At 42.2% G+C, this 20,673-nt stretch overlaps 1 protein-coding gene across 1 annotated transcript; it reads left to right on the forward strand.

Annotated features, from left to right (window-relative positions):
* Positions 1-5,346: 5,346 nt before the first annotated feature.
* LOC146181939 (uncharacterized) lies at positions 5,347-20,404 on the forward strand. Its single transcript, XM_084576937.1, has 2 exons — positions 5,347-5,500; positions 18,876-20,404. The coding sequence occupies exons 1-2, from the start codon at positions 5,437-5,439 to the stop codon at positions 20,114-20,116; spliced, it is 1,305 nt and encodes a 434-aa protein (XP_084433063.1). The 5' UTR covers positions 5,347-5,436; the 3' UTR covers positions 20,117-20,404.
* Positions 20,405-20,673: the final 269 nt, after the last annotated feature.

Below are 20,673 nucleotides of genomic sequence, written 5' to 3' on the forward strand. Positions count from 1 at the left end.
AGCATTTTCCCCCGAAATGGACTCCATTTTTGCGGTCTCCATGGTCTCCACTTTTGCGCAGCAGTTGAAGTTCACCTTTCTGTGTTGTGACCGGCTGCGCCCTCGCAGAGGCGGGATCCACTTCGACATCTGCTTCGCCACCGAGCCTTGAAAGCGCGACGTGTGTCCTGCTCATTACCCAAAGCACAGTGGAAGCTGCGGCAAGATTTACTGACACTGGTCGCGAAGGCGGAGTCAATTTCGGTCAACAAACAAGAGTCGGCGATGCCCATTGGCGAAATAAATGACGCGCCAGAATTGTCCTGCGGAAAACATGAATAATGGAAAAGTAATTTATTTATTTGTGGCTTATCAGACATTTAAGACAACATTACCAATTGAAAAATTCAAGGACACTTTGGCTACTAAAGTGATGAAAGGCGAAAGCCTGGGTGCTGCGCCAAATTTGCCCCTGTCCTCAAGTGCAAGCATTTCGGGCAGAGGACATCAGCTCATTAGCGACGAGGTCGCGCTCATTGTATCTTCGCAGTTGTTCTACGTTTACTGTTGTGTGTTGAATTTTACCGGGCACGCAGCGTTAATTAGCAATTAACGCAATAATTAGGCAACTGGCACTAATTAGTCAGGAAATAGTAATTAGTCATTATTTACTAATGGCTAAATTAGCCATTATATATTTATTTAGTTATTAATTGATTAAGGGTCATGTGAGGCACGCTTTAGCGCATACTGTGGTGGTCACGGAATTAGTATTAAATAAATGTTACGAAATTGTCGCTAATTCCGAATTATTAATTATTTATAAATGATTATATATTAAATTAGTCATTAATTAGTTATTGATCATTGATTGGCATATGGCCATATAAGGCACGTATTCGCGCATACTGTGGTGGTGCTCTGGGATTGGTACCATGACGTCATCCCGTATCGACCAATCAGAGCCGCCGCAAAAGCGTGACACTTTTGCTAACGACGATGATAAGGCAATAAAGGCTTTCGCCCTAAAATAGAAAAAAAAATTGCACATTTTTCTGAAATGGGCATGGCTTTTTAGACACCTGAGGCCTGTGGATATTATCCCACTCACCTTGACTAAAGGCAGTTGGTTTTACAAGGTGGTCTAATTTGGGGTGAACACTGTGCGGCGTGGTCGAGCTTTGCGGAGCGCCCCTGAATCTGGTGCGGCCACGTATCCAAGCAAAGTATCGCAGGCACAGAGAGACCTGGCGGCGCTGCATGGTTTCGTCGGTTCCAGCATTCGAGCTGTGCACTGAGTGCTCTACTCAATCATTGTAGCAGAAAACTCGCAGCAAGTATTTGGTTACTTTTTGGCGCTGCGCAACAGCCTCTTCGCTTTCATGTGTGAGTTTAAATTATTGTAGAAGTTCAATCTTTAGTTTCCGTGAAGTGTCTGTTAGAGACGAAGAGCGCGAACGTGCGAAGAACTAGTGCTTCTTTGGAAAGTGCCAAATTACGAACCACTCCGATCGCACAAGATTGCGCCAGAAAGGTACCACAATGCACATAGGCATGCAACTAAGAATGCACGTCTATAGCAGACAGAATGGTGTCCAAGTTAGAGTGTAACAGAAGTAATGTTCCGATCCTCTCATGATAGTTTACATAGAAGAGTATGTGAGGTTATGAATTCAGCTCGTTTTTTGGAAGCGGCAAGAGGACTGGTTTCTTATGCAAGGTGTCGACGTTACTGATCGAACTTTTGCTTTAGAACTCCTTTTATTCGTGGTGACATGACGCAAAATTGACGAGCACTTTGAAGTTTTGATTACGCGGAATATTAGGCACATCTCTTGTATTCCGCGGGTTAGGGTGCTTGGAAAAGCATTGAAAAAAAATTTCTACCATGATCTCTCGTGAAGTGAACGCGGCCATAATCTTTTTTATAACCTGTGTGTTAAAGTCCACTGGACACTGTGACTGAAAAGGTTACCGTTGCAAGTAGCGTACTATTGGCATCAAATGAAACGCGAACCACGGAACGCGTGGCGACAAGCCCAACTGTGGCCGCCTGCCTGTCGCTATCAGACAGAGCCGCGAATTTTTGATTCGCAATAATTTACTTCTATTTTCTTTAGAAGTACTCAAAGAAAGTACCTTTGCAAGACAAACTGAACCAGAACGGTTGCTTGGCGGGCTAGTTGGTTCATATCTAACTTGTATTGCAGCGCGAACCACAAGAAGGGACGACGACAGACAGAGTGAAAAGAGCGCTGACTTCCAAGCTAATAGTTGGAAGTCAGCGCTCTTTTCACTCTGTCTGTCGCCGTTCCTTCTTGTGGTTCGTGCTGCAATACAAGTTAAACTGAACCACCTTTGCAGGCTGCGAGGTTCGAAACTAGGCTTGGGCCCACTGCGGAGGAGGGGCGCAGCGGGGTTTGCGGAGCTTCTCCCAAGCGCGCACCCATAGAAAAGCCGAGCTCCAGGCCGGGGGACGCTTGTACCTATTTTTAGCGGTGGGTGTCCGGCGGTGAATTTCGAACTAACCACCTCCCGCAGCCGAGACATAGAAGCATAAAAGCTCTGCTCTAAAACTTCCTGGGTATTTACTTTCACCGCGTTCTTGCTTCAATAATATATCAGTACGAGGTCATTGCGATTATTTGCGCTTTGATCAGTACGTTTTATTTCACCGCGGCGTAGGCATATTATTTTAAGTTTCTTTAGCTTTCGTAGGTACTAGTATGTAGGTTTTAAGATCTCCCAGTCATTATTTCATATTTGAATGTGCTTAGCTCTTTACAGCACTCCTAAGACATGGCAGGTATTTAGATTATTATAGTCTAAGAATGCAGTTTTTAGCGGGCTAACTTAGAAACCTCGGGAGCTAGTTCAGCCACTCTAATTTTGTCATTATTTTACCTTAATGCTATTGTATTTTCTAAATCATAAAATGGCGTTTTAAGCATAAATGAGCTTTATTTTGATTTTATTCGAGCGAAAAAAACAATTATGGCACCCCTCATGGTACGCAATCCCAGGCGCTTGAATCCAGGATATGCTCTTTACACAAGGTGAGAAGAAAGAGGAAAGAAAATTATGAGGGCCACTTAATTATGGCAGCCCCACATTAAACAGGTCGTCACGAAAGGGACTCGGTCGGGCATTTGGCATGTTCCGCCAAATAAGTTGTGCACGGTTTGCAATGCGGAGAGATGCGCTTTTACTCGTTTATATATTGAATGTCCGTCCAATTTTACAGTTCGTATCAGTGTTGTTTTCAGGTTCACGAGCTAATAAAATTCGCCCGCTTGTTCTCTTGGAGCGGGAATCGCTTCGTTTGTGTCTTGGGCTTTCCAAATTTCTCGCCAACAATGTGCTCTACCTTGAAGTCTGAATTCCTTCTTTGCTACGTAGTTTACAATTTCTATCCGTTTGCCAAAAGTAACCAGGCTGCATGTTTTGCTTCTCGCTTCTATTCTAAAGCCAACATGGCTTCCCAGAGGATCATCACTTGTTAATAAGTGAGGGCAGGAGCTCGCCTTTACTTTGCGCAGATTTACAGCTTCAAACGTGGTACGAATTCTCGCTACCCGACCTAGAAGAGAAACCCGCACCCTGGTTACTTTTGGCAAAGACGGTACCTAAGAATATATGAATCAGTTTCATCAAATTATGTTTATTTCTTGCTGTCAACCGACCTTCTTTTTTGGTGTCCACTGGCCTAGATTTCACACCCCGCAGGTAGTTATGGTTCAAAGTTTGCTAGACCCTTTAAAAGTTTCCCTTCCTAGCATTCTTCCCATGCAAACTAGCGGTTGTTCTGTTGAAATTGTCTTTGATGACATTTTCCCGAATAGTGTTAAACATTTATCATCCTTAATTCTAAACGGGTTAATAGAAGATCATTTAGGAAACCTTTCCGTTAGCTTAACCACAGTAACCGACGCATCTCAGTGTAACGAAAAGGCAGGTGTAAGTATATATTGTCCGCAACTAGACCGGTCTTTTCCTGTCCGTATTCCAGACTTCATCCCAATTTTTCAAACAGAGTTTCTGGCGGCGGTACTCCCTCTACGGAAACTAGACTCCTATTTTCTGCAGTGACTGCAAATACCGACTCTCTATCTTTGTGTTCATCCCTATCTTCGTCAGTGTTTTCTGCTATTGTAAAAACCTTCCTCTTCCTGATCCCTCGACATTTGAAACTTGTACACAAGGCATTGGTGCCAGGTCACAGCAATGTGACTTTTAAATGAATATGCTGATAGTTTGTCAAAAGAGTCACTCAATGGCCAGGTATTGTCTATCCTTCCGGCAACAGCGTATATCACCGTAGCGAGGTTCCGGAGAAAACCTTTATTAAACATGCAAACTGGACATCTTTTAAGATCTGACGACTACCTGCATCTCAAATGTTCTTGGAGTAAGAAATTATGTCATTCTCGGCAACTTAAAGTTTCTCTAACAAGGCTTCGCTGCCGTATCCCACTTCTAAATTTCTAAACAAAATAAAAATAAACGGTATTCGTATGTCTTGATTTCCTCGCTCTGCTTTAAAATAATCATGTTTTCTTCCTCTTTAAGTGCCAACTTACAAACATAAGTCAAAATATATGTGGCAACGTACACTGAACTGCCAGCCGAATATCCTCCTAGAAGACTTGCGTGAATTTGGTCGCTAGCACGAAGACAACTGAGACAAATCTTGTCACGGTTGCAGCATCTCAAATGAGTACAGTAGATCGTCAAACAACAGAATCTTTTCTGTGGGCTTTTCATAAGAAATACAGCATGGATAGAATCTTGCTAAATATTCAGCAAATCACGTGGCTTTTAGCATGCAATAATTCTGGCTTTATGATTCTTTTGGTTTCTGAAATGTATTTAATTATTCTTTCATTTTCATTTGTGACACTCTCTCTCGTAGGTTTCTAGAAATATTTATTGAAAAAAGACGGGAATAACAAGCCAAAGTGCACTGTGAGCCCGATCGCTGAAATCAGAACGAAACAATGAGCAAAGTAAACTTATGCGTTTTTCTTCTCCCTTTAAGAACACAAATTAACAGCACCATTAAGCTCAACGCTCAAAAATATGCTTCCTTTATTTCATCCTTAGGCATAATCATCACAACCGCAGAGCTGTAAAGCGAAGTCTTCCGCAGTCCTTATATTAAGTAACGAATATTCAAAAGAGCAGCTCATAAAACCATTGTTCATTCAACATCACATTCGCATCGCAACGGCCAGCAGATTATCGTTACTTCAGGTATAAAATATCTGTCAAATACGTGTTCTGGCACCTCGAGCTTTTCAGCTTCACTCTCTCGTCGGAGCCGACTTGGTCGGGCACCATCAAAAGTCATTGAATGTCGGCTTGTTCATAAACCTGTCGACGCATTTTTTGCACTTTCCGCCACTCGAGTACACTCAGGTTCTTCTTGCATCAGCCAGATTTGGAATCGCTGACGATATGCGATCAGTAGTGATTCTAACGTTGCTGACGCAATGCCTTGGCATTGACGACGACAAGAAGGGTAACGTATTGTCTCCATACGTAAATCTCTGCTTCTGACATTCCTTTTTTTTTTCATGTCTCAGCTTGTGCGCGATTGCAACATTTTTCCAGTGTTTCCTGTCGATATGTAAAAATGCTATATGATGGTAGACTCTAGATACTAAAAACAGAATTACTTGCGGGTTTTTTCATGTGTCTATACCTTGAACCCATGTATGCAGCCAGGAAAGTTAAGCATATCTATGCATCTTTCCTGTGCGATCGTTCACAATGCAGAGCACTCGAGATTGAAGCACATGAACCAGAGGACTTTGGGCGCGTAAAGTTACATAACAGCCAAGTCTACGACGTTTAGCCTTGCTTTCATTTATACATCCTTCCAGGCAAAATACATGCATTGAGTTCAAATTTACGTCCTAATTTTACGGGCCTCTTTAGCATTCTTTACACTTATTAGTTTTTATACCTTTATATTGCAATATATATCTTGAGAGTTCCTTGGACTGCCAGAAGATCAAATCAGTCGATATTGTCGACCATAAACCCTGACGGAAGGTCTAATTCTAAAGTTAAAGCTCAGCTACTTTGGTCATCTGATGAGAAGAGAGGAGTCGCTGGAGAAAGATTTGATGTTGGGAAAGGTTGAGGGTCGCCGGAGAAGGGGTAGGCAGCGAATGTGATGGTTAGATGGCATCTTCGAGGCGCTGCAGATGAAGTTATGTGATGTTAGGAAGATAGTGAGAGACCGGAAAGCGTGGCGTGACATGGTCCATAGGGTCACGAAGAGTCGGACACGACTGAACGACTGAACTGAACTGATATATCTTACACTAGAGGCCAGAAAATAAGTGAAAAACATTGCGCACCTAATTTTGTCCCAACGAATAGAAATAAAATCCCTACTTGCATTGCAGTGAGAGTGAGCATAGTGCACTTTGCAGTGGTTGTGTCACAACGATGATTGTATCCAGCTTAGCGAAATTAATTTATATTTCTGTCTAGATTATAGAGCGTTCTGCAACATTATCGGAACCATTTTGAGCAATTCTCCTGCCTCAGTCGGACGCCAATTTGTGGTGAAACCGTGCAGAAAGCTTGCACAATTTTGACCCTTTTGTTGCGTAGTAAGTCTTACAGTGGTGCTCACCTGGATTCCCCTCGCATGATGAGAAACCAGAATCGTCCGTGATGAGAGTGAAGAAGAAGCGGAAGACACGAACGGCAATTCTCCGCAGAGGGACAGTGGTGGCGCGATTTAGCATCATTACAAAAGCGTGCCATGCTATACTTGGCGCTTTTCTCCAGCGACGCCAGATGGTCTCACGGATGCCTTCTCCCGTAAACTCGGTGTTGGCATCCTTTGGTCCTCAATCTCATCGTGGACGGTTCTAGTATTTCATCATGTGCGATCAAACAAAGCAAGTACTATGGTCAATCTTACTACGCAACAGAAGTGTCAACAACACGCAGGCTCTGTGTGCAATCTTAGTGTAAATAAGCCTCCAGTTGAGGCTTGAGAATTTTTTAGAACGGTTGTGATAAAGTTGGAGAACACGGTATAAAAAAGCTCCCGAATGCTTGTTAGGGACATTGTTGAGACACTTTAACATTTGATTATTCCACTGGGGCATGTAAAGTTATACGTAAATTTAATGCAGTCTGTGTTAAATGTCCATAATCCTGCCGTTGTAGAAACTATGCAGAGGACCAAAACGATATGTCTGCTTAATATTCATTCTCCCTCGAAGCACAGGAGGAGGTTCACAGCCATTTAACAGTTTCTTTCAGATAATGGAATGCATAATGAGAGTGACTTTGTTTCACAAAAGGAGCGAAATATTTATCTTCATTTTATATCGCTTAATTACCAATCTAAAAAGCCAACAGTGTGGCTATTATGCTAACACTAACGAACAATGTCGGTATATGTCAACCAGGCACAAGCTGTAATTACCCCTAAGCTCTTATTACTGTTATCAAAGATTATTGAAGTATGAAAAAAATACCTATAAATATAAATTTAAAATAATTACCGACGACTCCGGACTCGCCATACGAAATTTTAGCGCTGCTCTGCAGATAATCAATTTGCCAATATGCTAATCTACATAATTAGACATACATGTTTTATTATGTGTGCAGTTGGAGCCTGCTCTATATTGTCTCTCATAAGTATCGTTCAACTGTCACTCAATTCTTTCGCAGTTTTCGATTGTCATAAATTAGGCGCTTTCTTGACACCTGCAGGCGCAGCCACCGTATTTCGATGATATCTTCTCAAGCGGCCTGTGTTGACGAGTGCGAGTTCTACTTTGCGCAGACTTATTTTACCGCCGATAATTGGTGAACTCCTTATTCTCCGCCTATAACTACTTGATGCTACCACGTTAATGGCTGACGTCTAAGACTCCATCACCAATTTACATTCCATTTTATGCATTTTTTTCACACGCTCAATCACTACTCTCTCCATATGTGTCCATATTATAGCCCACGTCATCACACACGTACGTACAATACATTCGTAAGCTACCACTTTATGGGAAAAATCACTGCCGTAGATATAAAGTCCCACTGATCAAGCCGTCCGAACGCATCTGCGTGGCATATGTACTGCGGAGTCCGACATGACATCCAAGTGTCCCATGCTCGATTCCCATGTGACCTTGCCATCTTAGAGAGACCGAGTTGCACCTGGAGAGTCGGATAGTAGTCTCTATCATCTCCATATAACCAGCTCATGCGACCTGGGATTTCCGGCATACATGCGTGCATCAGCATACCTCCGCAGGCTGGTGATTTTTTCATTCAAAACATCCACTGCGGCCGATTACTCTCTCCTCCACTTTCCACCTTACACTCAGTCTACCGTCCCTTCTTTCACGGCTGTTTATCTCACTGTCGAGATGCCATTCTAAACTCGTTCACAATGCTTCCCATCGTTTACTGAAGGGTAGCTATCTAGGTGACATTATCCCGGGTACACTCATCTTGCAACCTTTATAGATATCAAAATACACATACAAACTGCAAAAATAAAGTTCCTCTATGCCTTAAAAAGCAATGAGATGTGAAAACGAAACTGCAGTGATGCGCCAATGATTTCAGTTCGTACAATATTTTTTATCGAAGCGTAGTTAGCACAAACGAAAAATTTCGAGAGGCCAAGAAATCAAAAAGTTTTTTTTTTCCAAAACTATTTTCTGAGAATAACATTCAACGTAGGCCTAAAAAGGATAAACGTTTTTCTCAGATGATGGAGCGTGAAACTTGATTCGTCTGAAATGGAATAATTCGAAAGTTATTGCAAAACACCGTACTCTGTGAAGCCCTAATTGCGCTCCCTAGTACATGTGGTGTCCAAAGGAAAAGATCCACGTCATACCGTGTCTCACCAATGGGGCATGCAGAGCGAAGTGCATATATAATCAACTTTTTAGATGCAAGAAAAAGGCCATTATTTTTTCCGTAATTAAAACCGGATATGAACTTCAAATGCATTTATTACCAAAGCAACACACTGCTCAGCGAGCCCAGCTCTTTTCACGGCGCTCTCCGCCTTATAGCGGTGGCGTGCGATGACAATGGATGTCGCCATAAAACCTGTGGTATATAGACACACTTAAATCTTTCGCGTCACTCGCCATCTGCCGCCAGAACTGCGCATGCGCTGCTCGGGCTTGGAGGACAGAGCGCAGACGCCTTAACGCTGTGGGCTAGCTTCGCTCCCCATGGAACTGGTAAGGCACTTCTTGACGCCTGCGCTGTTCCAGCTGCAGCGCGGGATTTAGGTACCAGCAGGTGACTCACAACGCTTCATAACATATGTTAGAATTCCCTTCATCTCTTCATCAGTTCTGGCTCCAAGGCAACCGGCTGTGCGCTGACTACGGGAGTAAAACATTTCATGCAAAAATTATTTTACATTTACAGTAGCTGTTCTTGTGACTCGTTGTCGACCAAAGTTGTCCATAAACGACGTCGTTTAGTCGAATGTCTAAGAACACTAAGAACAAAAGTTAAACAAAAGGGTGCTATTTTTAGAATCTCCATATGGGGGCCCTAGTGAGGGTCGTAGAAGAACTAGCACAACTTGGGAGGTTTTAAGCACATCGTCTAAGTCCACACCATGTTTGGAATAATGTAGGGCAGTTTCACGGATAGTCATACTAGAAATTTTGTCTTCTACCGATGAACTCTTTTATGGATGGATTACATAACTCCTACTATGACTGTTGACATTTCATAACTGACTAAATTAGGTAACACCTGCTGAACTGACCCACCGAATTAGTTTTCATACGTGGCAGAATCTATAGTTTTCACCACAGCCATTCGTGCAACGCGGTAATGCTTTGAAGCGTAGACTCGGCAGCTTAACATTCTAAGACATTTAGCTACAACAAAGAAGTGTTATTAATCGCTTATTTTCATTTTTGTCTGCTACAGTCCTCGGCTCGCCTGCACCCAAAATTGACCTATGGAAATGTGATTTTCATCCCCACCCATTTCATGCAGCAACAAGATGTTATCTCCAACAACTCCGTGCTGTAATACCCTCCGAATTTTCTGAACAGCAAGCTTTCATACTAAACAGACGTTCATCCACCGAAAGAGATTGATCCCCATAAAAATTGCCAATAATTTTATTATTTATTATCACTGAGACATGGCTGTATAACGGTTACCTTACATTTGTCTTGTTTGCTTACGGGTTAACAAACTGTATTTCCAAAATAAAAATTAAAACACTGTATGCTATGAGATAACAGGACCATTGAGCAAGTACAATAGAAATCAAAAACGGCCGCAGCACACCCCTTTACTTAAACGCGCCTTTAATCATATTCTAAATTGTTACTGTTCAAGTGTATTATCATTCACGTGTCTTCAATCCAGTATGCTGGTGGAAGAAAAACAACAAATCCAACCTTGACTCAAATATTAGTAAAATGCTTTTATGTTTACGGCAAAAGCTCCAACCTCTGCTTGGAAAAACTGCTTACTGTAAAAATGAAATCCTCATAATAAAAACCACGGACAGGCTTCTCGTAAAATGAGGCATCTCCAGCACATGTGTTTTGGGAGAAGAGCTGAAAGCCAACTATTGGTTTTACGCGAGAGCGTACTGGTCTCGTAGTTCCGCCAACCCGCCATAGCACAGAATAATCTAGGATATACTTGGTATCGTTCCAAACTTGCCGGAAAAAATACACATGTGAATTCTTATCAAAATGATGACCCCATAGTGTTTTGTGCTGCATTGAGGTTGATACAGTAAAATATCAGCTCTCATCTAGCAAATTACCTGCTAGTGGCGTTGAAGCTAGTTTGCGGTAGGCATTCGAACCAATTACATATGTACCTCCAATTGTATGCCATTAACAGTAAGTGTGGGATGCACAAAGAAGTGAGACATACGGCGCCTTCCTTTTCTAAAAATCGACATAAAATTGTCAAAATAGTTTGTGGAATGGAAAGGTGGTGTCAAAGGTGTTAAATGCGTTGAAGGCGCTGTCACTTCTGTTCTTAAGGTTGTGACTTGAGCGCCCCTTTAATATTTTCGGCGAATTCCTCACATATCGTATCGAGCTCCCTTTCAATTTTCCAAGCTGCTTCAAAGGTCCTTGCTCGTGACTATACTCAATACACATGACCTCGCGAGGTAGTTTCAACCATCACAGATTGAAAAAAGCTAACAAATTTCGGGAGCGTTCAAACTAAGCTTAAACGCTCGAGGAGGTTCCTTGAATGGGGAGTATTTCAAAAAATAGAAGAAAATCAATAAAATAAATTTACCTGTCATGGATTCTGAATTTATTTATTATCAATACCTCAAATGCCCCAGGAATGGGGTATTACATGAGGGATGGGCTGCTATTTCATATGAAAATAGATTCGATGGCTGCCTTGAATTGAGATGGATTGGAGTGGTGCACGAAGTCGACTGGCAGATTGTTCCAGTCCCGAGCAGTTTTTACGAAGAACGAGCGAAGATGAGCTGTAGTCTGCGCTGGTGGAGGGTAGACAACTTTGGGATGGCTGGTGCGGTTTGAGAAGCGATGAGCTGGTAATATCACTGAAACATCAAGTGGTGTGTGATAAAATTTACGAAAAAGGCAAAGCCTAAAGATGCAACGTCTCAAATTGAGATTAGTAAGGTGAGCCTTAGATTTAAGAGCAGTTACGCTGGAGTGATAAGAATAATCTGAAAAGATAAATCTTGCTACGCGATTTTGAACTGATTCGAGGATGTTACAAAGGTTAGCTTGATGAGGGTCCCAGATTGAGCATGCATATTCTAGCTTAGGTCGAACGAACGTGAGGTAAGTTAGTGCTTTAATCGAGGCAGGGGCGAGGCGCAAATTTCGACGGAGGTAACCAAGAGTGCGATTGGCTTCGTTAGCAATGTTCTTTACATGTGCAGACCAATTAAGTGTGTTAGAAATTGTATGCCAAGGTATTTGTATGATTGGACAGATGAAATTTCGGAGCCACAGATGACATACGTGGAGGGTTGATAGTGCTGTCGTCGAAGAAAAGAGAGTAATGACGTTTTATTAGTGTTTAAAGACATTAATCATTTGTCGCACCAGGCTTCAACGCGTTTAAGGTCATCTTGAAGAATGCGAGAATCGGAACTGTTATGGATGGGACGGTAGATGACGCAATCGTCTGCAAATAGGCGGATGTTAGAAACAATGTTACTAGGCAGATCATTAATGTAGATTAGGAAGAGCAATGGTCCAAGTACAGTGCCTTGGGGAACGCCGGAGAGGACTGGGGAGCAAGTCGATGAGAGTTTGTTAGCGTACACAAATTGCTTCCGGTTAGTCAGAAAATTACGTATCCATTCCAATACAATAGGGTTAATGCGTAATCGTGAAAGATTAAGCAAAAGTCGCTGATGGGGAACTTTGTCGAATGCTTTTTCAAAATCTAAAAAAAGAGCATCTACAGGTACGTTTAAATCCAGGTTAGAACTTATGTCATTGATGAATAAAGCTAGTTGGGTTTCACATGACAGTCCTTTACGAAAACCATGTTGATTAGGATGAAAAAAGGCTATAGAAATTAGAAATTTTACCATGTGAGAGTAAACCACATGTTCCATTAGTTTTGAAGAGACGCTTGTTAGTGAAATAGGACGATAACTAGAACATGAAGATGAAGGACCTTTTTTCGCAACTGGAACAACCTTGCCTATTTTCCAGTCTTCCGGCACCACTCCTGATGACAACGATTGCTGAAAAATATGACTTAAAATGACGCTGACAACAGTTTTGGTGTGTTTTAGTACTTTTGAGTTGATGCCATCGACACCTGATGAAGATGTAAGTTTTAGTGAGTCTATAATTTTCGCGGTACCGGAAGGATTAAAAATGATATCAGGCATGACTGCGTGATCATAGCTAGGGAAATCTGGTAAAGAGTTGGCGGGTTCTTGCGTAAATACAGATGTGAATGTGTGGTTAAGTTCTTCAGCTATTTTATTGTCAGGGGCACTCTGAATGCTAGGCGGAAACGACTGCAGAGACCACGAAGGGATTTAGGTTTCTTTGTTGCATGCTTTGCATAGATGCACTAAAATCAGCAAAGAACAGAGGGACGTGCCAAACAGCCGTTTTCACACAACTAAAACTTCAATGCAGCCAATGCCTCAAACAGGCTCAGCCAATCTCACGGCTCGGGCTAAGCTCTGAAAATGTGCAGCACAGAAGTCACACTGTCGATTAAATGTTTCCGCGTATAGCGAACATATCAGTTGGCGCGAGTGATCTGCATTCTTGTGCTCCATTGGCTGTGGAGGTTTAGAGCCACTACCATCTAGTATAATACCATGTCATGATTTTCGACTGGAAGATGGCCAATGCAATACAATGTGACTGGCGAATCCTTTTAAAGGTTCTCAGAAGGACGCCCCAGTGGAAAATTTGGAGGACGCTTAAGCTTCGCCTTCAAGAGTGGAACGCGATAGCGTTATTGCACCTCGTTGAGAAAACTTATTAAACACAAGGGTATTGGGGCATCCTCGCACCGGTACACGCGCGGCCCGAAGGGGAGAAGCGGGTGAGCGAAGATAGTGATCTAAAGAAAGGAAAGACGCTTGATTTTACAACCCGTGAGGGTGCACGGCGAAACGTCAGGGGCGAGTGGCGCGCCACGTGCCGGGGCAGCGCCGCACATGGCGAGGAGGGGTTCTTCTGTGTTTGCCGCAAGATGGCTCTGCATGTGCGCAGAGCGCAGAAGAAATGTAGCGGAAACTTCCTACGCTACTCGTGTAACTGCGACTTCTGTAACATGCTCATAATTACCGATATACACTGCAGTATAACGTTCTACGGCACGTTTCTAAGGCAACACCGCATTCACTAGAAGCGCTTTTGTACCGCTTTCAAGCATCGAACTCGTGGCTGAGCTTAATATGTAAACAGCCAGAGACAATAGACCATGTATTTCTGCACTGTTGGGAGGGCGTCTATTTTTGGGACGTGCTGCAACGAACTGTTAAAAAAGAAGTACCATTAGACTCATACGGGATTACATTCGTGCCAACTGAAAATAATGATGGGATTCCACTTGATACGGTTATGCTAATAGGCCTGCACAGTCTATGGCGGTCCAGAATGGCGGGTTTTCACTGTGACCCTGACGCCCGCCCTGCAAGGCTCTACTTCCGCGAGAGTATACACGCATTGGTTGAAATGCACAAATTGAAGACCACTGTGCCAGACTGGATTTCAAGAGTCGAACCACTATGCGAGCTGAAGGAATTTTAACTTGACAAAGGCAACTCGTATGAGCCTGCCGGTTTCTGTATTAAGTGTCATGCTTGTGGTAGCCGCTCTGCTGTGAGCATTCTGATTGTAGCGCGTTTTTGTTGGTTTTGTTGTGTGTTGGTGATGACCGGCAATAAAGAAAAAAACTCGTGGCTGAGTGGTAGCGTCTCCGTCTCACAATCCGGAGACCCTGGTTCGATTCCCACCCAGCCCACCTTTGGAGGTTGTTTTTTATTTATGAAGTGCATGCCGGGATTTATCGCTCACTGCCAACGACGCCGACGACACCGGCTTTTCTGCGACACGAGCTCCTTAACGCTACCGCGTTAAAACAGTCTCAACGTATTCAATAAAAACTTGTTCTATTGTTTCGGGTTTGTTATAAAGACTGCACGTGGTTGGTCAACGGAGGAAGATACCTTTCTCCTGAAACCATGTTTTCCATGAGACCGTTTTTGTGTTCAGTTTAAAAAAAAAACATTTTGTACGGGTAGTTGCGATGTGAGCGAAATATTTGGAGCATGAAGACACCTGCAGGCGGTAGCTGGCAGCTGATATAGCCGAGCACTAACTGGACGCAGGGGTTCCTGACATTACGTTTGGCAGGAGCTGCCAACTCGGACCTATCCTTTCATATGGGAAATATAATATCACAATCAGCCTGCAAAAAATCTTGCATTCACGTTATCCCTAGGCCACACGGGCACTATTATATGGCGGGCTTACGCTACTGCGTCATTCGCGCTTAAATATAGAGTTTAACAGTCCCCAAACATTTTTGCTGACATTTCGTTCACCCTTTTAATGCCATTTTGTTGTGAGCCATGACTCTAAAGCGCATCCTCTACACAGGGACCTACATCAAGATATACTAGGTCACTGTATAATTTCTTTCATGTCACACGGCTTAATGTTCTGAAGAGAAACTATTTCGTTACTATTTCCGACAGGTGCCCTTTCAGGACTCCAGGTGCAATGTCGTTACAGCAAATAACGAACTCTGGCAAAACTTCTTTAGACGCATGAGTGCGCAAAAAAAGTCTGTCTGGTCTCACAAAAGTATGAAATGACTGACAATTGGCCTAAGAAACAAGTGATGTGGCAGAAACCATGCATGGCGGGTCTACTTTCAGGTTTTGTCAGAGTGGCACTGAATGAACAGGTCAACATTTCTGCTATGAAAACATAAAGAAAAATCGAATGGAAATAAAAATAATAGAATTAAAAACAAGGTTTAAATTAAATTCTTAGGAAATGCTTGGGATTGGGATATTTGGAACGTGTATTACTAAAAATGTAGTTTTCTTAGATTAGCAGCTGCAGGGTAAAAAGACGACACACACGCTTAAGCGCAAACGTTCGTGTCACCTTTCAACCATGTCTTTTGGCATTAAAGCAGCGCAAGTATTTCCATATCGAGTTAACTCATGTGTGGATCTTAATTGTCTCATAAAGTTGATTCTGTCCCTGTTTTAAAAAGACCGCAAGTGATGTCGTTTTCGAGGCACCACACCTGGCTTTTGCGTTTACGGGGCTGAATGAGGCTGACCCAAAAACGCATTCCGAACAGAGGCCCTGGACTCTAGGTCGGGAATCAACTTCACGCACAGCCGAAACAAATAAGCGGTTGTAGAAGCCAGGTACGAGATGTAACCGCGATGATAGCACACTTGCCTCTACTGACTAAAGCAGCAATAAAAGCGGACAAATCGCTCAGGATGAGAAAGGAAAAAAAAAAAGCAGCTATATTTAGAGCACGATAACGAGTTTTGCGACACATCCAGCAAGCGCAGCTCTAGTGAGAGCAATAAATGCATATGCCAAACGTGTCGCGACAAGCGCTTTACTCAAAATTTTTTTACTGCAGTTTGAAGTCCTCAATATTTGTGCTTTTTTTTCCAGTCCCCTGGATCGATATTCGCCTATGCCAATTACGGCGAATGTCGTGCGCCTGTTTGCATATTGGGTCGTTTGGCGCTCTAATTGTAGCTATTCATATTATTTACAATCAAAATTATTGAAACATTTCAAAACTTGGTTTCGCATGCGCTCTTGAATTCCATTACTTCTGCATTACAATATCGTAACGTCAACCTAAATCAACATTTTAACAAGCCTCAAGCAGTGCTTTCGTCGATATAACTTTCATTTTCAGGTATATTTTTATGCAACATATTATTATTTGTCTGCTATTTAAAATTTATATATTTTGGTAATTTAAGGTTCTGTCCTCTCTTTGCAGAGCGTTTGCTAGGGGATACCGATAGGTAGATTTCTTGACACCGTCATGAGGCAACTATGAAATATATAAGATATTAATATTAACATGTTAATAAGCAGGTTCTAATCTTTATATATGCAGCAATATATGCCTGTAAAAATTGCCCCCACTCGCACCGATTGTCAAGCTGGCCACAAAAAAGAAACGAATATGTAAGTTTTTGACAGTATCAGAATATTACAACTAGCTCGAGAGAAGATACCTGAATATATTGATTCCTACAATCAACGTTCATGATACGTAAAACAATTGCGTTCATAGAGAAGTTCCCTTTCAAAGATGACCTTCTATCACAATTTGTGAATGTGTTACGATAGACTAATTGAGATTTACTAGCGACTTAACTACGACGCACAGCCTTGGCGAAAGTGTACAGCCTACGGGGTCTGCTTCTGAGTTGTGCAGTTGCGCTGATCTAGCATTAGTAGAAGTCCTTCCCGTTAGAGAAGATAGGACAAAAAACCTTCTTGCCAGTAACAAATTCGACACACTTTAAATGCAATACAAGTCGCACGAAGTGGCTCAGAAGCACACCCATGGGCTCTAGACTTTTGACGAAAACTGTGCGTGTTCACCGCGGTTACATGTGCTCCTTCTAAAGGATGGAGCGTCACAGCATTAAAGCACTAGCGTCACAGCATTAAAACAACGTGCTGAACTGGAAGACTTATCATGTCGTCGTAAACACGCTCGGTTAACACTTTTCCATAAGCTTTATCACCATCCACTACTGCTCAGTGATTTGTTTCAGTCACCTGATGTCATTTTTCCACGACTTGATCATGCCTTCAAAGTTAAACGTGCAAAGTTTCATTTATCATCTTATGCCAATTCATTCATACCTCGCACTATCATTGAATGGAATAACTTGCCATCGCACATCGCTACAGAAACTAACATAAAAAAAATTCCAAGAGCTACTTCGCTGTGACGGAAATGTGTAGAATATTTGGTGTTGTTTTTCTTTCCTGTTTTGATGTTATATTTGATGGTTCTTATTGTAATTGTTGTTAATTGCATCGTGTTTTTTTTACAATTGTATCCCCCCCCCCTATGTAATACCCTCCTTTGGAGGGCCTTTAGGGGTAACCTGAGTAAATAAATAAATCTGTCCAGGCCAGCCTTAACTTTGAAGGCATAAGAAAAATCTACACTAAAAAAACACCTAGTTGTGTAACCACGTACAGATTACAGCGGTAGGATGAGAAAGCATCGCTGCTAGCTATATGGGCATGAGCAAGAAACGAAGAACACGAGAAAGCAGACGATACAGTACATCAACACAATCAGGCCATCTCCAGCACCAAAGGCGGCCCTTATGGAGTAAAGAGCACTCCATATATAGCACGTGAGAATGCAAGGCAGCTGAAGCCCGGAGCTGCGCCAATTTCTTGTTACGACTTTGTGCTGCCATTGTCTAAAATATTCCACATCTAAATGTTGTGATGGTTTACCTGCACCGCACACTCAATAACAACGTCTAATAAAAGATGCAGGCTTGAAGATTCTTTTACTAATAATAGTCGTTCGCAAAATACTCGTAGTTGATTTAGAAAATCGCGGTTACAACATAAAGAATTTGAGCTGTTGTTAATTATTTTTGAAACCTTAAGCATGAAAATTCGACGCACACAGGTGTCATGGCGGAATCCGTAAATTTAAAGCACATTCAAATCTTTTTCCTCGTTTATCATAGCACACTTGAGACCATAGGCATTTTCAGATATGCTGCACTTAGGGGTACGATTTTGCATAATTTTTTCTTGCAACTGGTCTCCTCCCCCTCTGGGCAATGAGAGATGCGATTCCTTTCATACATATTTTGAAAACTTCCGTCTGGGCAAATAGTTTAGCAGTTCTCGTAGATTTATAGCAGAGATACAAATACCATTTCTCAATGTGGTATGACTGGCGATACGCCAGATATTACAGTGTTAACGGCAGGATACCCCATATCGGAAAAAAAAAACAATGGGATGATGAAAATACCGTTTGAAGCCTTGAAGATTTCGTGAGGTTGTCTCACGAAGCCTCCAAGGCTATTTTAAGCGTAACTTGAGCACGTGAAAAAATAGGACTGCTCAACTTCTAAATTTATTGCAGTTTCCTGAGCACACGAGCAGAGAAAATTAAAGTGCTGCTGCCTTTTTCCGTACCGAAATATATCTCATTTTTCCGCAGTGGCTTTCAAGTGCACACTTAATATGCGGCATTTTCGATAGCCTATTTTTTTCTTAGAGTGATGTATTAAAACTGAAAAAAAAAAATTCATCCTGTGATTGTGCTGTTTAAAGAGCTTAAACTTAAATATCTTTGTTTTGTTTTTTTTTCAGAGCTTCAGAAGTTGGGCGTATACCTTTCAGTGTCGTCGGTATCGAGCCTGTTCACTTACGGCCAGTTTGAAGTCAACTGGTACGGAATTCCAGATCAATACATTGGAAAAACGTACATTTCACTGATCAGAAAGAACGCGTCCAAATGGAAACCCCTTGAAATGTGGCCCGTCACGAAAGCTGATGGCAAGAATACCACCAACGTGGATGCTCCAGTGTTTCATTTGGATGATTTAATGAAAGGAGGATGCCTCGGTTATAAGGCCGCTTTGCTCAGGAAGACCGCAAATCAGTATGGTATATTGCTTTCATCGTGCTTCTCAGCTAGGCCTAGATGGATGAGAAGATATTGCTCAGAATATTCGGCACTCAGGCTTAAAGATATGCTTATCCCAGGAACGCACAACTCCGGAATGTACAATCTGGGTTATGCCCACCCGCACGAGAAGTTGTATCTCTATAACCAAGATCAAACTATAAGGCAGCAGCTTGCGTATGGAATCCGCGGATTCGACTTGAGGGTACAGTATTATGACGGACAATTCTATGTCACCCACGACACTGTGAGAGGTTGGATTACCATAAGGGAAGTTCTTCAGGATGTTCGTTGGTTCGTTAATGAAACTGGAGAGGTGGTACTCTTGGATTTCCACAGGTTTACTTCTGGATTTGACGAAACTAATGAAAACGAGCGGCATAATGAGCTTTGGAAGCTGATTGTCGAAGAGCTGAAGGACCTTCTTCTTGAAAATACTGCGTGGCAGAAACCTCTTGGAGACATTTTCGGTGACTGCGCAAAAGACGAAATTAGGAATGGTCGCATTATAGTTTTCTATAACCATGGCTTTAGTAATCCAGCTTATGATAAATACAAGGCCGTGCCTGTGAAACAGATGTGGCCTAAAGCTCATCATCCAGATGTCCTAAAGACGTACCTTGAAAACGAAGCATGCCTTAATCAGCCTTCTCAAATGATCGGAATAATGGCTGAGCTTACTGCTTCATTTCCGAAGTTTGTCCTGGGCAATCGTTTCGGGGCAGAGTGGATCAACTACATTGTGACAGCGTTCTTCAGGAAAAATTATTACCGCTGCCGGGGAATAATTTATACAGATTTTTTTCTCGGCAATGGTGTAATCGAGGTTGCAGTCGAAGCCAACCTCGTGATTGCTTGCCAATCTGGAGGGTGGAAAAGTAAGGAATGCAAGGATTATTTGAGGAATACACCAGTTCCGACTTAGAAGAAATGTGATCCAAGATTGTTTTCTCATGTGCAATCCAGAACGCACACTGATTTTCACGATGAAGCGTTGCATTTTGTTTTTTGTTTGTTTTTTTTTTTATTTTCGATAAACTAGTTATCGCACCGTTCTTCATATATTATTTTGCACACTTGTGTTGGTGAGTTCCTCACTTAGGGCTAATGACTAGTAGGTACACTCGACAGTCGAAGGAAAAGGCTTTCTTAACAACATTGTTCTTTTCGCACTGCTGACTTTTGTGGAATAAACCGCTTTACCATTCAACAATTTCAATTTTTCTCACTGGCATGTTCTCACTCGATAATATACTCCCACTCTAATACTCGCCGTTGAAATGCTTGCCTTTGAAAACGTAGTTTATTGACAGATATTAGCTCGCCGCCCTTCACCTGCCATAAAAAATCATACAAGGTTGCAAGAAGAGTGCAGCATGGTGTAAAACCGTACTGAATTATTTATTAGCGAAAGTAATTTCCTTCCTTTAACAGTTTAGAGGAACCTTGCTGAACCTCTTATAACTTGAATAGATTAACGAC

Source organism: Amblyomma maculatum, chromosome 8 (assembly GCF_055883805.1).
Source record: "Amblyomma maculatum isolate TAMU_Amacu chromosome 8, ASM5588380v1, whole genome shotgun sequence".
In the NCBI taxonomy this organism is placed as follows: domain Eukaryota; kingdom Metazoa; phylum Arthropoda; class Arachnida; order Ixodida; family Ixodidae; genus Amblyomma; species Amblyomma maculatum.